Genomic DNA, 19,075 nt, shown 5'->3' with positions numbered 1-19,075 from the left:
CGTCCCCAAGAATTCTCCAACACCCGTGCAGAGACGACTCGGCGCCTGTGAAGAGACGACTCGACGCTGCCGATGTTTATGCCCTAAATCAATACATGATTAACTAACTGTATTTCTCAATGTACATTTCTGAAATGCACTTTCTGTAAAGCTGCTTTGAAACAATATGTATTGTGAAAAGCGCTATACAAATAAAAAAAAAATAAATAAATAAAAAAAAAAAAAAAAAAAAATTCGGGAGCAAAGTAAGGGGCTGAGGCCTGGGGATTGGCAACTCCATCCTCAAGTAGTGGAGTCCATATGGTAGAGGTTTGGCCAGGCAGAAGATCTCTTCACCTCCGAGGAGTCTCCTGGGAGTTCTGGCGAGGGTTCTGGAAACTGTGGGTCTGGTCCCTGAGGGGTTCCAGCTCGTAGATTCTGGTCTCTCAACTGAGGTCGTTAATTACATTTTAAATGCTAGGGCCCCCTCCACCAGGAGACTGTATGCTCTTAAAGGGAACCCCGGGTATTAAGACTTGTATGGCCTAATATAACGTAAATGATGTCTCTTACTAAAATATGTGGTAGAAAACCCATGAAAGATTTACGTTATTTTAAAAAATCCACATCGTTTTAGACATATTTTGGACAATGGGGGCGCCATTTTAGGATCGCAGTGCATTCTGCGTCGATGACATCAAATGGTTACACTCGGTGAGCTACCGGCACAACACAACTTGCACCACAACACAACACTTTACCGCAACACAACTCGGAATATAAATACTGATACAATGCCACATTGTGCGGCTTTTGGTAGTAATTTTCAGTCGAAGGGCAACAAGAGAAGCCTTCACTGCTTTCCTAGCTATAAGAAGAGTAGAAAAGAATGGGAAGATGCCTGTGGACGAAAAACAATCCCTCTTTGTTCTCTTCACTTTAGCCCTGATGCCTTTGAGGCTTTTAGTAGACCACATCTTACAAGAACTTACAGGTGGCGATGTATATATTCATAGACTTAAACCAAATGCCGTACCATCGATTCTTCCCCACAAGAAGTCTAAACACCCCCGTATATCGAGTGAAATCCGTGCTGAGAAACGGCTTTAAATGATTCATTAAAAAGAACTGGTTCATCATAAGAGTAATTCGTTCATGAATGTGTTTGTTGCTGCGTGCAACTAGTAAAGACAACACAAAAGGAAAATGCATTAACTATTTATAGACGTTGTTTTGTTCATCCTTTCATCACATTCAATTCAGACTGACAAGCTCTAAACTCTAAACATCATAACTAAAACATCATTGCCTTTGCCTGGACACTGCCACTCACTATAAGTGCAGGAAACACTGTAAGAGTCTTCCCCCAACCTGATTTATCGAGAGTCGTGAAGGACTGGCAGACAGAAAATAGTGCATCTCTTCTGAGAGACACAGGGTGAAGTAAAGATGGAAAGAGATCTACTGTGTGAATGCAAGTAAGGCACTGATGTATGATGTGTGGCAGCATTTCTTAATTGCCAAGGTGCAGCAAATCCCCTCTCAGCGGGGAAGAGAATTCAACCATTAGCTGCATATTTAATTGTGCACAGGATGCAAATGTGTCATCTGTTTGAAGAAAAGAAAGCTTTTCTTTGCAAACCTTTACAACAGGGATCATTGCCATGCGCTGGATTTATTCCACTGTCTACATGCTGCAAAGCTTCATACGCCGCATGAACATTAAACATTAATTAGGTTGAGAAACGGAAAACAATGCATTATTTTGCCACAGAGGAGTTTGCTTGTTTAGCGCTCCACATTAACCAGTTAGTTAATCTGAGTTCTAGACGTGTGAGAGGAACTCAATGTGTGCGGCATGACCAAAGCTTCATATCACAATGTGAGTCATATCACATCATTTTAACTGTGTAATAAAATAATGTTTGCTGAGCATTCAATTAAAATGGTTTATCTATTAAATAACCAGTTCAGCTAAATAAATACTTCACAGATTAAAAGTACTTCAACGGTCACACATTACAACAAGGTTCCATTAGTTAACAGTCGTTAACTGCATTAGTTAAGATGAACTAACAATGAAAAATACTTCTAAAGTGTTTATTAATCTTAGCTAATATTAATTTCAACATTAACTACTACATTGAAATCATAAGTTGTATCTTTTATTATTATTTCATGGACATGTCAAGCTGACATGAACTAACAATGGGCTACACAGTTGTATTATTTTTAGCTAATTTTAATTAAAAATTAATACACACTGTATATAGTTAATGCATTACAAATGGGACCTTATTGCAAAGTCTTTACAACACTTACAATTTACTTCAAATATTATATATAAATATTAAAATATGAGGATTAAATGAAAAAAGTACTTACATAATTTGAGGCAAGATCTGGATGTAGATAATCAATACCTGCAAGGGGATGTTAAAATAATATGTATTCAATCTTTACATAATGAAATTCACAGACAATACTAAACATTATCAAGCCTTTAAAGTGCCTCTATTGTGTTATTTTAAAGATTCTTAATGTTGTTTCAGAGTCTCCTGTACCAGGGTTTACATCTATCTAATGTAAAAAAAACTTTATTTAACTCATAATCTCCACTGGAGCATCAGCTCTTTTCTCTCAGTGTCTGAAACGCTTCCATCAAGGATTCAGTCTCTCTAAACCCCGCCTCTCTGAGAGCTGCTCTGCTCTGATTGGTCAGAAGCAAACGCTCATTATCATATCTGAATCTCAGCTCTTGATGACAGTGATACGAACAGTAACGATGGCGTGGGTTTTACCGTATCAGTCTCATCAAAGTGGATTTACTTTGTCAGCAGAAAACAGCGTCTTCTCGACATGAAAAACACGAACCAAACTCTTCCAGTCTCAGATAAACTACAGTGTTTGAGGGCGGGGCTAAGAGACGCTGATCAGCCAATCAAGACCAGAGGCTGGCATTATGCAAATTAGTCACAAACCTACGCAGGTTCATCAGGAAGTGAGACTGAATCACTGACGACTCATTTCAGTTCAGAATCGATTCTTTCTTATAGGAGACAAAAACTCCATTTATCTGCACTTTTCAGACCTTTTATACTCACAAGCAGCTTTATTACACACTACATGAAAGGAAATATCCAATAAAGCATAATAGTGGCACTTTATCTCATATATAAGGTCTATGTCAAGTCAAGTCAAGTCATCTTCATTTATATAGCGCTTTTAACAATGTACATTGTTCCAAAGCAGCTTTACAGTGATAACAGGAGATTACAGTAACAGAGATTGTTTTGGCTTTGCATCAGCTCTAGAATAAAGTTATTGCCCAGCTAAAGGTAGTTTTGATTGATTGACTTCCATTGCAAACATCTTTAGTTATTAACTTAGGAGCCACTAACACGACACCGTTTCAACTGAAAACAGAAAACTCTTAATGTGTTCTGGCCGTTCATCATGGCTGGACTGGCCATTGGGCATATCGGGCATTTTCCCGGTGGGCCGACGTGCTTTTTGGGCCGATAAATCTCATACATATTTTTTATTTATTTATTTTTTATTTTTTAACGGCCCATAAAATTTGTACATCGGCAGCCCATTCGTTTTGTTTTGTTTTGCTTAATTGGCGGCGCTGGGTTTGTGCCGGTGTAATGCATTGGTCAAAAAAGTTCGGCGGTAAGCAGAACTACTTTCAAAACACTTAGGCTATGCCATGAGTGTAGGAACCCATAACCCAGTTACAGATTATTTCCACATCTGCATAGTTGACGATTACCGCAATTCACTAGAAATTTAATGAGAGGCGTTTGTAAACCATGTTTTCCGCCAAAATAAAAGCTTGATGCAGTTTGCGTCAAAATAAAAGATCATGTGCTTATCTCTTTCAAGTATAGAAATTGGTACAACACTAATTATGAAAGTTTCCTTTATTTTTTAGTGCATTTGTTTTACAAAATATGGCTATTACTGTCATTGGATTAATATTATAACTATTATTATGTAGTAGGTGTAATGTAAATAGACACTGTAACTTAAAGAGGTTTGAATTTTTCTTTGTTTAATTTGCACACTGAATATGGGTTGGAGCTTTTAATTTTGAACTCTCAAAGTGCACCAGATTGATGAATTTAACATTAAAATGCACAAAATTTTCTCACGGGGGGGGGGGGCGTGCCCCCGAACCCCCCTAGAAGTACCGAGGTCACACCACCATAGTTTTAATAAAAATCCTGTAAGAAACACTTGTATTGCTATGCCAGTGCAGCTTATAGCTTGTTTCAGGATTCACCACTGTGGAGTATAGTTCAACTGTATTAATAAATGTCAAATTTTTACTTATTTCATCTGTTAACTTTCACTCGTTCCTATACTCACTCATTACATGGCATTAGTGGTTTTAATGAATAGGAGTTGGTATGCATAAGGGCGTGCAAAGATGGGTGGTGTTTATGATCATATAGTGGGCTGGTCTAGGCCAAAATGCCCGGGCCGATTTTTTGTCCCAGTCCAGCCCTGCTGTTCATTCACACAGCGACAGTGTTTGGTGGACAGGCTTCGCTCACCGTCGTCCATGATGGCGATGGTCACTCCTTTGCCGGTGAAGCCCATGCTCCAGGCTTCGGCCACGTTCAGGTCCAGCCCCGGGGTCCCGTCCGCCTGGCCTGTGTTTATCTAATCAAACAATAGTGAAAGTGTCACACGGGCTGAGCATCCAACGCACTGAAAATTAGATGTCATGAGGGAGGAGGCGTGGAAGGGAAAATAAATGTCACACAGATATTACACTTCGCTGAAACCCTGCTGTGGAGTGTTTATAACTGACAAACTAAATTAAAGAACGTTCTCCAGGGCAAAACAGACAGGGAGGCCTGTCACGATAAGCCCTGGAGAAATAAAGAAGATATCAACGTGTTTTGATGATGGCTCACGCACCGATGTTTACGGTGACGGCTAATGAGGAAAAACGTTTAAATGGAAGAGTCATCAGCGATTCCTGACTAATGCAGTACAATCAGTTCCAATGCTGAAGGTCAAATAAAATGAAGACATCATGAACAATAATTACTTACAAGATACCACTGCTTGGTGAAAAGCGGGTCAGTCATGTTGACGTCAAAGTTACTGATTTCTCTGTAGCCCCTCTTTTGACGGCCAAAACCCTCCTGAGGAAACACATTTTTCACCTGAAAAACAAAGGCAACTTACTTTGGATTTCAAGCTTCAGACTCACACTTCTATGCTTGAATACCGTGTTACATCCAACAAATACTGTGGAGTTATATTCAAGCTATTTTAAGGCATGAAAAAAAATTAACAGGAAAAAACATTTAAATATGTCATTTAGGTGATCAAAGATAAGATTTAAAGGAACACTCCACCGTTTTTTCATATTAAACTATGTCATTCCCTTAACTAAGCAAAAGGACAACCTTTTGCGGACACCAACATCCGAAACACAACATCTGCTGGTGATCATCCATGAGGTCTTATCAGTACACAAACAGCAGAGCACAATATTCACAGCTCGTAGAGTTTCAAAGTGCAGGATTACTCATGGTCGGATCGCTGTCCTTTAAAGCATCACACAGCAGAGACTTCACAGCGAGACCCTTCACCTCCACACCGCAGAAACCCCCCGAAGCCCGTCACTGCCAGAGACGTCAGCCAGGCCTCGCAGACAAAGAAACCCCCAATTACACTCTCACATCTGCATGTGAAATAAAGACAGATGAAAGTCTGCACTCGGCCTCAGAGAGCGCTTTGATGGCGCGAGGAACCGGCCCTCCAGACAACACAAACACTAGCAGCAAACGAGCATTTCTCCTTTTCACGGCCATTTTGCTTGCGAATTTTTCATTTTGATCTCGGTTGTATCGACAAGTGTGAACACACACAGATTCGAGAACATTTTAATACTTAAGACACTGCAAGCTGATGACATATTAATTATTTTCATGAGCAGCTGAGATTTCCCACCTTATACAGTATAAGAGTCTATTATGAAACACATAGTTCTGGCAAATTGTTACTTTGCACCTTTACATCCATACAATTTTTATACCAAGACTAAAACGCTAACATTTAAAATAGGGATGAACCGATATGAACCGATAATTCTTTATATTTGAAAGCCGATAAACGATATATTGGCTGATAAATGTAAATCCAAATTTTTATATACATTTTGAGAGCCTGATTACAAAAACTAAAATCTCACCAGTAAAAGCCATGTCCCAAACACACAATTATAATGTTATGTAGCCGATATGACAGATTTGCGGTCCACATGTTGCACTTTACTGTATTTTCCTTTTTTTTTAAAGTGATTACAATCATATTTCAAGCAATTTCAACAGTGCGCATCTGAAGTGCCTCAGCTGAAGGAAATAATCCATTATTTATCAGCTTTAATATTTCGGCCAAATTTTCTTATCAGGCCGATAACGACAACATTATGAATTCTCATATATCGTCCGATACCGATATGGTGGCCGATATATCGTGCATCACTAATTCAAAACCACAAAAGCTGTATCTCTCAGTCCTGCAAATATATTACAGCATCACTCATATTGCTGGAGACCCATGAGAGGTCAGAGCTCTTTGACCGCATTGATCCACTGTGGCAGTAACTCAACACACACACTTGCCATTCAGAGTCATTCAAATAAATTAAATCAGACAACACATGACCCGTACTTGGTGCAAATAAGGGCCACGCTAAGATGCACAGGGCATATTGGGCAAAAGAGTCCAGCATATTATTTAACTGAGAATTTTCCCATTTAGAAAGATCTTTATAGATACTGAACCATGTGGTAGTACAAGTATGACAATTATGAACAATATAAACTTATTTCTAATGCATAATAGATAAATCTGACTTGAGATTGTGCTTAATCTCTGTAATAGCTTAACAGAGATGATTAAAAGTAATCATACAAAAAACAATACAGACTTAGTCTGATCGATATGACAAGTAAAAGTAGAAATGCAGAATTTAAATTTAGTGGCCTTATCAAGTAACTTGTTCATTTTTATAAAGAATTAAACTGATGTGCTGTTGTCACATTTTGGGCCCTATTTTAACGATCTGAAACGCAAGTATCAAGCGCAAAACGCAAGTAACTTTGTGGGCGGGTCTCGGGCGCTGTTGCTATTTTCCCGGCGGGATAAATGACTCTTGCGCCCGACGCAAATCTAAAATGTGTTGGTCTGAAGTCGCTTCATTACTCATAGGTGTGGTTTGGGCGTAATGTGAAATAAACCAATCAGAGGGACATCTCACATTCCCTTTAAGAGCAGGCGCGCTTGTTCTATAGTGGATTCCTATTATAACGGCGGATTTGCCAGGAGCGGTTCACAGCCGAGGAGACCGACGTTCTCGTCAGGGACGTTGGGGATGGAGAAACACACCCAAATTAACTTAGGCATATGATAATTTGGGTTTTAGAATTTCTATCTATCTATCTATCTATCTATCTATCTATCTATCTATCTATCTATCTATCGTAATAATGTAGGCTATGATTTGTAAAAATGAAACCTGCTGCGTCTGCGTGTAGATGAGAGAATCAAAGTGTATGCGCGTTGTGCACACGCTACATTGATTATGGCCAAGCATGCGCCCTAAAAATAGCATATGAATAACATGTGCAACGCGCCACTGACTTTAAACTAGTTTTTTTTTTCGGTCAGTGGCGGAATTGTTTTCTAAACCTGCAAAATAGCACCAGGGAACGTTTGCGCTGGAACACGCCTCCTCTTTGCGCTGAACCGCCCCGTCGTGCGTCTGTGGAGGGAAAAGTCCGCTGTGCGCGGGTGCAAAATAGGAATGATACATGCGTCGGTGTACAAAGTCAATTGCGCTGGGTGCAAGATAGGGCCCTTTGTCTGAGTTTGAGTTCCTGTTCTGTTGCCAGTGTTAGAGTTTTGCTTCCATGGTTATTCATTGACTGTTTAATGCACTGCACCTGTCACTCGTTTCGGTCATTGGTTTGTGTTCGTATATATTGAGCCTGTTTTCCGTTAGTCTTTGTTCGGTCTTCATTGCATTAAGTTGGTTGTTCTGGTCATGTTTTGGACATCTGAGTTTCCTCAAAACCTGTGTTTTATTTTGAGTTTGAAAAATAAAGATTAGATCCAGCTTTATTTCATCTCTGCGTCAGCCGACTGTGACAGCTGTCAGAACTCAACAGTAATAATTTGTTTTACTGTTTTGAATCTCTTAACTCAGTTTGTTATGAATAATCTTATTAATTGAATATGCATCCATCAAGTTCCAGCTAAAATATTAATATATTCAAATGAAATGAACCTTTTCACTGGTTTGTCCACAGATTGGCAGTACAACAGTTTAAAACTTTTTTTCCTCAATTGTCCAGGAGAAATGTATATCATGATATTACTTTTATTAAAACAAAAATACTAATGCAATGATTTAAGATTTTAGTCCTATACAAAACACAGTAGTCTATCAATGTGCTTCTTTCTGCAAAAGATGAGAAGAAAATCTCTCTCTACCAGGAACTACATTCAAGGACATGATAATTGAGTCGAGCGAATCTGAGCTGAAAGGTGGGAAAGTGACGGGTACAAGGAATAAATTGGCTTCAGGGGTTTATGGGTCGGTTGGGTCTATTGTAAAAATTCACTACACTACAGTAAATGGGTTTTGAAGGACACAGTACCTTTCATTTACCAATTTCACAATCAGTTGCATTGTGTTTTAGCATCAGCGATCCTTAAAAAACACCAGAACTCATCACGTTTCTTGATTAAAGGACATTCAGGCATATGTTCTTAACCCTGTGTTTCTCTCTCGTGAGTCTCTGCTGTGTGTTCGTGGTGTTTCTGGTGGGACTGCGCTCAGAACAGCCTGTCTTATCTCCTCACATCTGACAAACCCGTGACTCAGATGTTGCTGCTTCTCAAAATGGCACCGTACGCTTCATACGTGCATCGCCCTGAACACTGTCCTTCCCCTTTACAGACACATCTTCATACGCAATCATATTTTAATGCATTCATTCATTTAGAAGACTGCTTTATCCGAAGGGACTAGAAAAATACAAGTTGAAATGATTGATCCAGGAGAGAAAACAAGCAGTGCAGATTTGCATTCCCTAAAGAAAATACAAGTGTTTCCGAGGTAGCAAATGTAAGTGGGTCTTTGCGTGAATATCCTTCTTAATTTTGTCCCTAAAGTTCAGAACACGCGCTTATTTAAACGTGTCTTTAAAGGTGAAGTGTGTAATAATTGCTCCACTAGCATTGTTGAATTAAAACCCCAAACCCAGAGCGATACGAAGAGCGACAGAACAAATACTTTACTTTTAGATGAGCTGGAAGAAAATGTTTTAAAAAATGGACCCTGCTTTGTTAGCGCAAGTTCCTGCTCTTATTGTGCTAAAAAATGCTGGGCTGTTTCAACCCAACTTTGGGTCAAATATGGACAAACCCAGCCGTTGGGTTACATTTTTAAATTACATTTTTAACCCAACGTTTGGGTTTGTCCATTTTGACCCAAAATTGGGTTAAAACAACCCAGCATTTTTTAGAGTGCAGTTCAGCACACTCTTACAAATAAAGCTTCGACATTGTACTTAGGAAAAATACCTAAAGTAGTTCTAAACAGTGATAAATACTTTTAGCAAGCTGCAAATGGAAATTGTAAACGAAATATACTGTATGGAGAGACTTGCATTTACTGTTAGTCTTAATTTGGAAAAATGTATTAAGTATTGGGATAAATGTATTGTGTACGGATAAGTGTGTTATTGTAATTTAAAGAGTGTATGGAAATTGTTTTGTCTGGACAACACCTATGATGACCCCTTGTTCCTTGTTTTCAATAAAGAAAAAGTAAAATAAAAAAATAAAGCTTCCAAAAGTGGGTATTCGCAGCGATGCCATTGAAGAACCATTTCGAGTCCCATAAAGTGAACCCTAAACCCTAAACCCTAAACCCTAAAACCAAGAACTTTTTTCTACTTTTTGTGCACGGAAAAGTTCAATAGATGTTCTTCGTAGAACCACAAATGCCAATAAAGAACCTTTATTTTTAAGAGTGTAGCTCATCTATGCAATCCTTTATTTAAATATGTCTGATTACGGAAGGAAAAGGATCCGACACGGACAGTTGTGATGAAGAACGCTGTTACACGACAGAGAGAGACTGTCCAAATGAAGAGCAAAGCAAATATTCCCAGTGTCTCAGTGTAAACAGCCTGAGAGGAGCGTGTGAATGAGCAGAGCACGAAAACAGGACACAGATCAATACAGAGCGCTCTGAGAATACACACAACACTTGAGCCGGAAATGATGGCGATGGAGAAACCAGGGTCATTCCAGGGTCATTCCAAGACCTGAATAGGAATGAGCGCCTAAAGTTGAGGAGGTAAATCCATCACAAGCTGGGATGCTTTTGCTCCAGGGTTCGGATTTACTTCCTGGATATTAGCTTTGAACAATGTTGGGTCATGTCCTTAAAATCAAACATTGATATTTCATTATTTCACAACAAACTGCATAGGCCCAACAATACACAAAATCAATGCAACAAAGCTGTACATTTGGGTTTCTAAATGTCTCTAATTTCAAAGGTTTCATGCGTTTCGCATCCCGAAACACGCTCAAACCAACACAATGTTTATTCCCATTGCAATAAACCTGTATTTAATGTAGTCTGGGTCATATTTTCCTTGACTTTGTGTAGTTTTGTTCACGGCTGTATGGATCTCTGTCTACACCGAGAAAGTCAAAAATATGATTTAAAATCAGTGAATACCCCTAAATACATTGGTTTACCAACAACAATTTCTTATGCATTGCATGTAATAGTTAATTAAGATAAAAAATTACAAGTTACCATCGTTTTTACAATGTATTTGTACTAAATTCAATCAAGTGACGGATCATTTTCACCAAAATACCTACTGTTTGATTGGACACAAAACCTTTGATGCCAACAACAAAAGATGCTGCAAGCATATTTTATTCTTCTCCTTTGCAAAACCTTTTTTCTTTTTGTAATAGCATGATTTTATAGTGGGTTATATTTTTATTATTAGCATTTGCATTTGTTTCTCCCCTGCTGTCCATGACCGGATGGCCAGTTTTAGCTTGTGTCCATCAGTAAAGTCCGGCAGAGCTAAAGCGCATCAGTCTGTTAATGAGACGCGTGTCATTTGTCAAGATGATGAATGGATGAAATATGATGGGACTGTCATTTCTGAATTGATTACCCTGGTCAATGGAACGGACTCTAATTGAATCAAAACTGTAAGTGGGGAAGTTTTCAGAGATATCATCCAGTGATTGATGGAAACAGACATTAGTGATCGGTGAGCTTTTTCTTTAAACATAAAACACTGGCTGCATCTGAAATCACATACTTCCCTACTATATAGTAGGCAAAAAACAGTATGTGACAAAAGTGTGTCTGAATTCACAGTACTCATAAAGAGTAGGGAAAAATCCCACTTTTTCCGGTGAGATTTGAAGCGTGAGACGATGGACACTACTATCTCATGAGGCCACAGGATAGGATTTATGAATGGCACTGATGTTGGCAGGTCACTGATGTAGTACGCCCAGATTACATTCACACTACACACATTTTAGCGTCCCTGAAGTAATTTCTTATTGAAAATAAGTAACTATTCGTGCGATTTCGGACGCAACCACTGTTCTTAAAGGGGTGGTTGATTATGATTTCACTTTTCTAACTTTAGTTAGTGTGTAATGTTACTGTTTGAGCATAAACAACATCTGCAAAGTTATGACGCTCAAAGTTCAAAGCAAAGGGAGATATTTGCTTTTACAGAAATCACTTTTTAAGGACTACAACAAACGGCTGGTAGGGACTACAATGAGCTTCTTCACGGGTTAGTGACATCACCAACCCTAACATTTACATAAACCCCGCCCCCCGGGGATGATAACTACACATAAGCTACATAAATTCATCAACTAACCATTCAGAAATGTCCTGTTGCTTCTACATGTTGTCACTTCTTCTTGAGTCTCTCCATCTTTCTGACTCCGGTTTAAACATAAAAGGCTAAAAGTTTTTGAAATGTTCAGTGTGTGTGTGTGAGAGGTAATCGGAGCTGTAAACACACACAGAGAAGCTCCGCCCTCTGTGCCGGGAGCAGCAGCTCATTTGCATTTAAAGGGACACGGTGTGCGTTTTTGCTCATCCTCAAAAAGTGACAATTTTAACATGCTGTATATAAATATCTGTGGGGTATTTTGAGCTAAAACTTCACACACACACTCTGGGGACATCAGAGACTTATTTTACATCTTGTGAAAAGCACATTATACCACCCCTTTAACACATTTCACTTCCATAATGTGATGTATTTCGGAACATGATAATCAATGAGGAAAAATTGCTTGGTTTTATTAATCGGGAAATGATTGGATGGTGAAGAGTGGAAGACATGAAACACATGGAAACGTGTTTACGTGAATCAAGTTGAAATCGGTTTGTTTGCCTGATGACTTGACAGCAATGACTTAATATAATGCATCTTCACGCTTTGAAGATCTTTGCAAACGATGACTGCAGCTCAATATGTTGATGTTGAGGGTTTGGCGGATGAGTTAACACACTTTAGCCGGAGCAATGCTTTCGAGAGGTTCAGCCCTGACTCATAAATAATTCAACTCCTCAAACCCACAATTGAACATTAATAGCTGTTTAGTTATTAAAAGTGCAGAAAGTGAACAGATCCTCTCATGCGAGTTCCCATCGGTGCTGTACCGCCTCACAGGATTATGGAGGATGATTATAGGCTTAAATCTTACAGATTCAAATCTTCACATTTTCCGTCTCAAAAAAACATCTATGGTTCATTTATGGCTCATTTTACTTTATGAAATAGCAGTCTCAGCTCCAAACAGAGAGTGCAGTCTGTACTGTATATTTCACTGTTTTAAGTCAGTGAAATAACTGGTATTTATTGGATGTTCACACTAAAGCATAAAAACAAAGCAAACATGTGTCCTCCTGTCTGAGCTGCCAGCTGCTGGGACTTTATGTCCCAAATCAATCAACTTTGCTCAACTTTTTAAAGTGCAATTCATCTTATGCTGACATTAAAACATACATTATGTATTTCTTATGCTGTACATTGAGAGGTCGTGCTACATGTGATAAATATACTGATATTGTCGTGACACACAATTTGCCATTAAGCATAATTTGAAATAATACGATTCAGTGGATGACAGCCATGTAAACCAACGCTGACGTGTTTCACATCAGAGCTGTGACTATTGTGCATTTTAGCACTGCATTGACCAATCAGCATCCAGAATCAGAACAAAGCATTTTCATAAATAAAACAAATATAACCTCATTCAAACTGCATAATGTCATAATAGCATTCAAACATCAAGCCAAAAACTTGATTGACATGTTAGCCTTTAACTCATACAAGCAATGGATCTGGCATCAGATTAGCGGCCGTTTCCCAATGGCTGCGTTTGTTTCTATGGGAACACACACACACACACACACACACACGCTGTGAGGTGCTGGTCTTACCCGATGATCGTTCGCCAGGCGGTGGAGGTGGTGAATGCTGCGTTTCCTACGAGTTTTAGGGATTTCCCGTGGGTAGAAGTGGAATAACCCCTCACCAAAGGGAAGCTGAAATGAAACAGAGGTCGGTTAGAAGAGTCTGAGCTCTGGAGAAGTGTGGAATACACCAAACCCAGTCCACGCACTTCAGGATGATGGATTTAGTGTAATGTTTTCAAAGGCCAAAATACAGAGCGTCTGCATGGTCACACATTAATATTTCATCCCACTAATGTGAATTAATAAACGGACACTCATACACTTATCAGCATGAAAATGTGTTAATAATTGGGCATAAAAAGATGCTGAGATTGTTTGTGCATGCAAATATTACACTGCAAAAAAAGTGCTTTTCTGTCTTATTTTTGTTTTGTTTCCTAATTATCTAAAATGTATTAAATCAAGATGCATTTACTAGATAAGTAAAATGACATAAGAAATTATATCTTGTTTTCTGGGGGGAAAAAACTAAATTAAGTGAGTGAAGTTTTGCTTGTTTTCCATTTGAATTAAGATTATTTTTCTGACCCCCTTGGCAGATAATTGTGCTTGTTTTAAACAAAAACTCACTTCATTTACATTTTGTTTTCTCTCAGAAAACAATATATCATTTTTCATGTCATTTACTTATCTAGTACATGCTTCTTGATTTAAGAATTTTTAGATATTTGTACTGAAAACAAGACAAAAAATGCTAAGTAAGAAAAGCATTTTTTGCAGTGTAAATAACCAAAAATTAAAGTGAGATATTTATGCCACTAATGCTCCCCACAGAAATGATCATATGATCTGTATTACTGTATATTATAAACTGACACTTTCTGAACATTAGGCAAGAACTTTATTGGCTTCCATTGATCTACAAAACCTGGTCTGAGTGACACCAACTAATATTCATATCAATAAAATTGAGGAAATATGTTGCATTATTTTTCATGACAATAAACAAGATTAAGTTGTATTACAAAGGCATGTTCATTGCACTTAACTTGGAATATTAATAACTCACAGTTTGATTGCAGAAAATGTTAAAATGTCAATCTGCAACAATTCAGATCCAGTTGCATCCTATGGCTCTGAAAGTGGTATCTAATCTATATTTTGGCATCTGTATTGTATTTTTCTATTTTAACTCAGCTATCTTGTAAATTACACTATCATTTATATTTTCTTAATCGTTCACCTTCCCACAATATCTTTTCACAGGCTGTCATTGTTCAACTGAATCATGTTTTTAAGTTCAAGGCAAATTGTGATTGTGAAATTCTGACCATGAAGTAAAATAAGTAAAATAAAATCTCCAGACACTCGTTCCACAAACAGAGGTTTCGTCCCAGAGTCCAAACACTGTTTATCAAGGTGCAAAGAAAGCAGTGAACTGCAACATTCAAAGAGACCGTAAATTGGTTCAGACAAAGAGTGCATGAATTAGAAGAATAAAATCTCTCTCTCTCTCTCTCTCTCTCTCTCTCTCTCTCTCTCTCTCTCTCTCTCTCTCTCTCTATAATAAGTTGAAAGATGTTATCCCGATGCATGGCCACACGTGAAGCTCTGTTCCACACCAGTGATGTTCTGACATTCGACAAGGCTGATTTGTCAAGCTCATCAAGTCTCTGTTCTGTGATAAACGGCTCTTTATGGAGACGGAATAAATAAACATTGGGATGTCAGATGAAGGATATGTTTACTATTTACACTAGAGTAATTCTCAGTCATTTTCTTACCGCTCCCGTTAACATTACACAACCAAAAGGAATAACATTAGCATAATCAAAATGACAAGCCGTGCTATTTCATTCAATCTGAGGGGTTAATGTTTTGTTTTTGTGTGAATATTTCTCTTGTACAGCAAAAACGAAATGGTAGCACTTTACTTGAAGGGGTGTGCATAAGACTGACACGACGGCTTCATCATCATGACCTGACACACGTCATTAATATGAAGGAGGTTTTATGCATGTTAATGACAATTGTCATTAAGTGTCATTCGCTCAATTATGTAATTTGTAATGCAAAGATGACTTTGTTTGAGATATCTTTGTTATGACAACTTGACATAACATCATCATCATAACCTGTCATAAATGTGTCATAAACATGACATAGCGGATTAATCATCAAACTTAAGAAACTACTTAGCTTTTGGGTTAACATTACATTAAACTATGAGGCCATTATAACAGTGTCATGAATATATTTCTGACCCCTTTTTTTCCCAGTATTCCAGTAAATAATTTGACATTATTAACACTTAATGACATTTTAATGACAAATTAAATTCGTATCACTGTAGTTGAGGTCAAGAAAAATATACATGACACTTATAAAATTATTTGACAGAGTATTAACACTTAATGACATTTTAATGACAAATTCAATTTGTACCACTTTAAAAAAAAAAAAAGTGGTCAGAAATATAATGTAATGTTAACCCATAAAGCTAAGTAGTTTCTTAAGTTTGATGATTAATCTGCTATGTTTATGACACATTTATGACAGGTTATGTTGTCTTGGTTTATGTCAAGTTGTCATAACAAAGACATCTCAAACAAAGTCATCTTTGCATTAAAAATGACATAATTGAGCGAATGACACAATTGTCATTAACATGCATAAAACCTCCTTCATATTAATGGCATGTGTCATGTGATGATTATGAAGCCGTCGTGTCAGTCTTGTAAAGTGTTACCAAAGAAATGATGTGATTCAGTTGTGTAATGTTTTGATAATCACCTGCATAATTGTATATCTACAATCTCCACTAGTCAAAAATCACAATAAGATCAAATACATGCCCTCCGAGAATTAAATAAAATCATATACTGGATAAATTGAAATTCCTATTTTCAAGTTATATTATTTCCACATCTTTCTTTTAAGTATTCTTCTTTTATCCCTTGTCAGTTCCAGTAGGAATATTAATTAATTCCGAAAATTAATTCCGACAATATGACCATTAAAAAACAATAAACTATGACTTTGTAAATTGATGTGCTTCTCAACTTTCGAGTCTATATTTTGCAGAATGAATGAAGCACTTAATTCCAGGTGATTTGTTTCTGATGTAAACAAGAACACCGTGTACTCATATTTGCACGAGTGTGCATATGCTTCTATATTATTGCATGATTATAAAGCCTGCCTTTGAGCCTTAATTAAGCATGCATGCATCAACACGCCAGTTCTGAAGGCGTTCTGGTGCGCATACCTTCCTCGCGCTCCCGAAGCCGTTCTCCAGGGCAAGAGTGTGAGCATCTCCATCCGAGCCCTCGTGCAGCTGGACCAGAGCATGATTGGTGAAGATGAGCTCCTCTCCTGCTGCAGATATCAGCACCAGTGCATTGAGCAGTAAGAGAACCACATCTCTGAAGAATAAACGCATCGTGTGTGTTTCTCTCTCCGTGCTGTGTGTGTGAGTGAACGCTGTCAAACGGAGATCGCTTCAGCAAGGCTCGTCAGGACGCATCTCTGTCCTCAGTCATCGGTGCAGTGTGTGTGAGTGTGTGTGTGGGACCCAATCTGCATGTTCAGCCTCCCTTTAATCTATAATTCATCGGCATAAACGTGTGGCTGTTTTGCATGTGACGTTCCACGGAAAGATGCCCAATAAGCAGAAGCGGGTGTGGCTGATTCTCTCTCACTCCCTCACTAGTGTGGATGAAGTGATGCTGTACTTTCAGCACCCTGGAGAATTCCTCCATCTGACTCTGGCTCGGATATTCATGAAGAATTACAAAATAATTTAGACGCGTTCCTCAGTTTGTAAACGAGACTTCAAAATCAACCCGTTCTCGTTATATGCGTCTCTATAGCACGCATTGTGTTTATCGTGCAGTTAATTAACGAAAATTAGTTTTTGCGTGCAGATACGCACTGTAAACCCCTTGGGATTAGTGGTGTGGAGTACGTGTATTACACGCAATAAACTTCGTGTCATATACACGTAAAAAAAACTCATTTTAGCATTTCAAATGCATGATAGACACAATGCGTGTTATAGAGACGCATTTCATGAGATCAGGCTGTCAAAATAAATGCAGCTCGTAGTTTTTTTTGTTAAAGCAAATTAGCTGTTGAACTATTTATATTGTAGCCTGTTTGATTTAAAGTCCCCCTGTGGTGAAAATCCAGCTTTTAATGTTGTTTATGTGTCTATGTGGAGTTTTTAATCTGCTTTAAGACAAACCATGTGTAAATTCATAAGTCGACAGCATTGCTGAGTATTTCCTCCTTAAAACTGCAGTGAACCAAAGACAGAAATCGCTGGTGTTTCTGACGTCACAAACTACCTTGTAACCAATCAGATGAACGTGTGATCATCAACCAGTGGATCTCTGAGCTGAGTGAGTGAGTGGAGGCAGGGCTCATTTGCATATTCATAGAACTGCCTATACTAAATGAGGCAAGGGTGTCGAGTTACATTCAAGATATTTTAAGGCATGAAGACATTTTTTTCAAAGAATTCATTTACTCACCCTCATGTCGTTCCAAACCAGTAAGACTTTGTTTCATGCTCGAAACACAAAAGAAGATATGTTAATGAAAACTGAGAGATTTCTGTCCCTCCATTGACAGCAACACAACTACCACTTTAACGCTTCAAAAAGTTCATAAAGAAATCGTAAAACTAATCCATATGAAGTGAGTGGTTTAGTCCAAATTTTCTGAAGAGACACAATCGCTTTATTTGATGAACAGATTCAATCTAGGCTTTTGATTTTTATTTTATTTTTATTTATTTTTTTATTTTTTTGGTGATCGAAACCTTAAGGTCTAAAATATTTTCAATTGAATTCTGTTATAATGTGTATACCAATCAACATTTTGAGATCATGTTTTCCACGCAAATATCTTTTCAGGAAAAGTGGGCATATACATATGAACATATGAACACCTGTGAAACTTTTTTCATGTTTTCTCTAAACACTTTAAATAAACTTTCATGTGTCCACATTTTTTTCTTTTTATACTCTTCCTTTATAGTCTTCCTTTCTTCCATTTCTGACTTAAATTTTCTGATGGACAAGCATTACGTAAACGATATATGTCAACTAAAATAACCAGTGAACGTCAACTTATTTATTTGAATTGGAGTATAATTACTGAAGGTTAAAGGTCGCCCACTTTTCCTGAATTCCACTGGTCCACTTTATCTAATACATTCAGCCAAAGTGGGCCAGCAATATTTAAACACATTTACAAACATTTCATTCTTTGCATTTTATTCAACTGTATAACAAACAACACAGGGACTGCCACAATAATATTAGTCTACATTTCAATTAAATTTCAATGTCCATTCTTTGACTGGTTTGAGCTGTGGCCACGCCCACCAGTGTCATGTTGCATCAGCTTCAACTATTTTCTCATTTAAAGAAACAGTGTCCCAATAATTAAAGACCAGGGGCCTCATTTATAAAGCTTGCGTACGCACAAAACGGGGCTGAAAACATGCGTACGCCAGTTCCTGCGCAAAAGGTGGGATTTATAAAGAAAAACTTG

The 19,075-nt window shown here is 37.9% G+C and overlaps 1 protein-coding gene across 1 annotated transcript in view; it reads right to left on the bottom strand.

The window, feature by feature from the left end:
- pcsk2 (proprotein convertase subtilisin/kexin type 2) overlaps nt 1-17,221 on the bottom strand; it is a 72,944-nt gene extending 55,723 nt beyond the window's left edge. The window contains exons 1-5 of the mRNA XM_079855507.1: nt 16,782-17,221; nt 13,538-13,642; nt 5,049-5,162; nt 4,542-4,650; nt 2,365-2,402 (exon numbers count right to left, since the gene is read on the bottom strand). Of these exons, the coding sequence (XP_079711633.1) occupies nt 2,365-2,402; nt 4,542-4,650; nt 5,049-5,162; nt 13,538-13,642; nt 16,782-16,955 (540 nt within the window). The 5' untranslated portion in view covers nt 16,956-17,221. The remainder of the gene's footprint in view (nt 1-2,364; nt 2,403-4,541; nt 4,651-5,048; nt 5,163-13,537; nt 13,643-16,781) is intronic.
- Between the last annotated feature and the right edge of the window lie 1,854 nt (nt 17,222-19,075).

Source organism: Squalius cephalus (assembly GCF_949319135.1).
Source record: "Squalius cephalus genome assembly, chromosome: 21".
Classification (NCBI taxonomy): Eukaryota; Metazoa; Chordata; class Actinopteri; order Cypriniformes; family Leuciscidae; genus Squalius; species Squalius cephalus.
The sequence above is the reverse complement of the archived record's forward strand: the minus strand, read 5'-3'. Positions and strand labels throughout refer to the sequence as shown.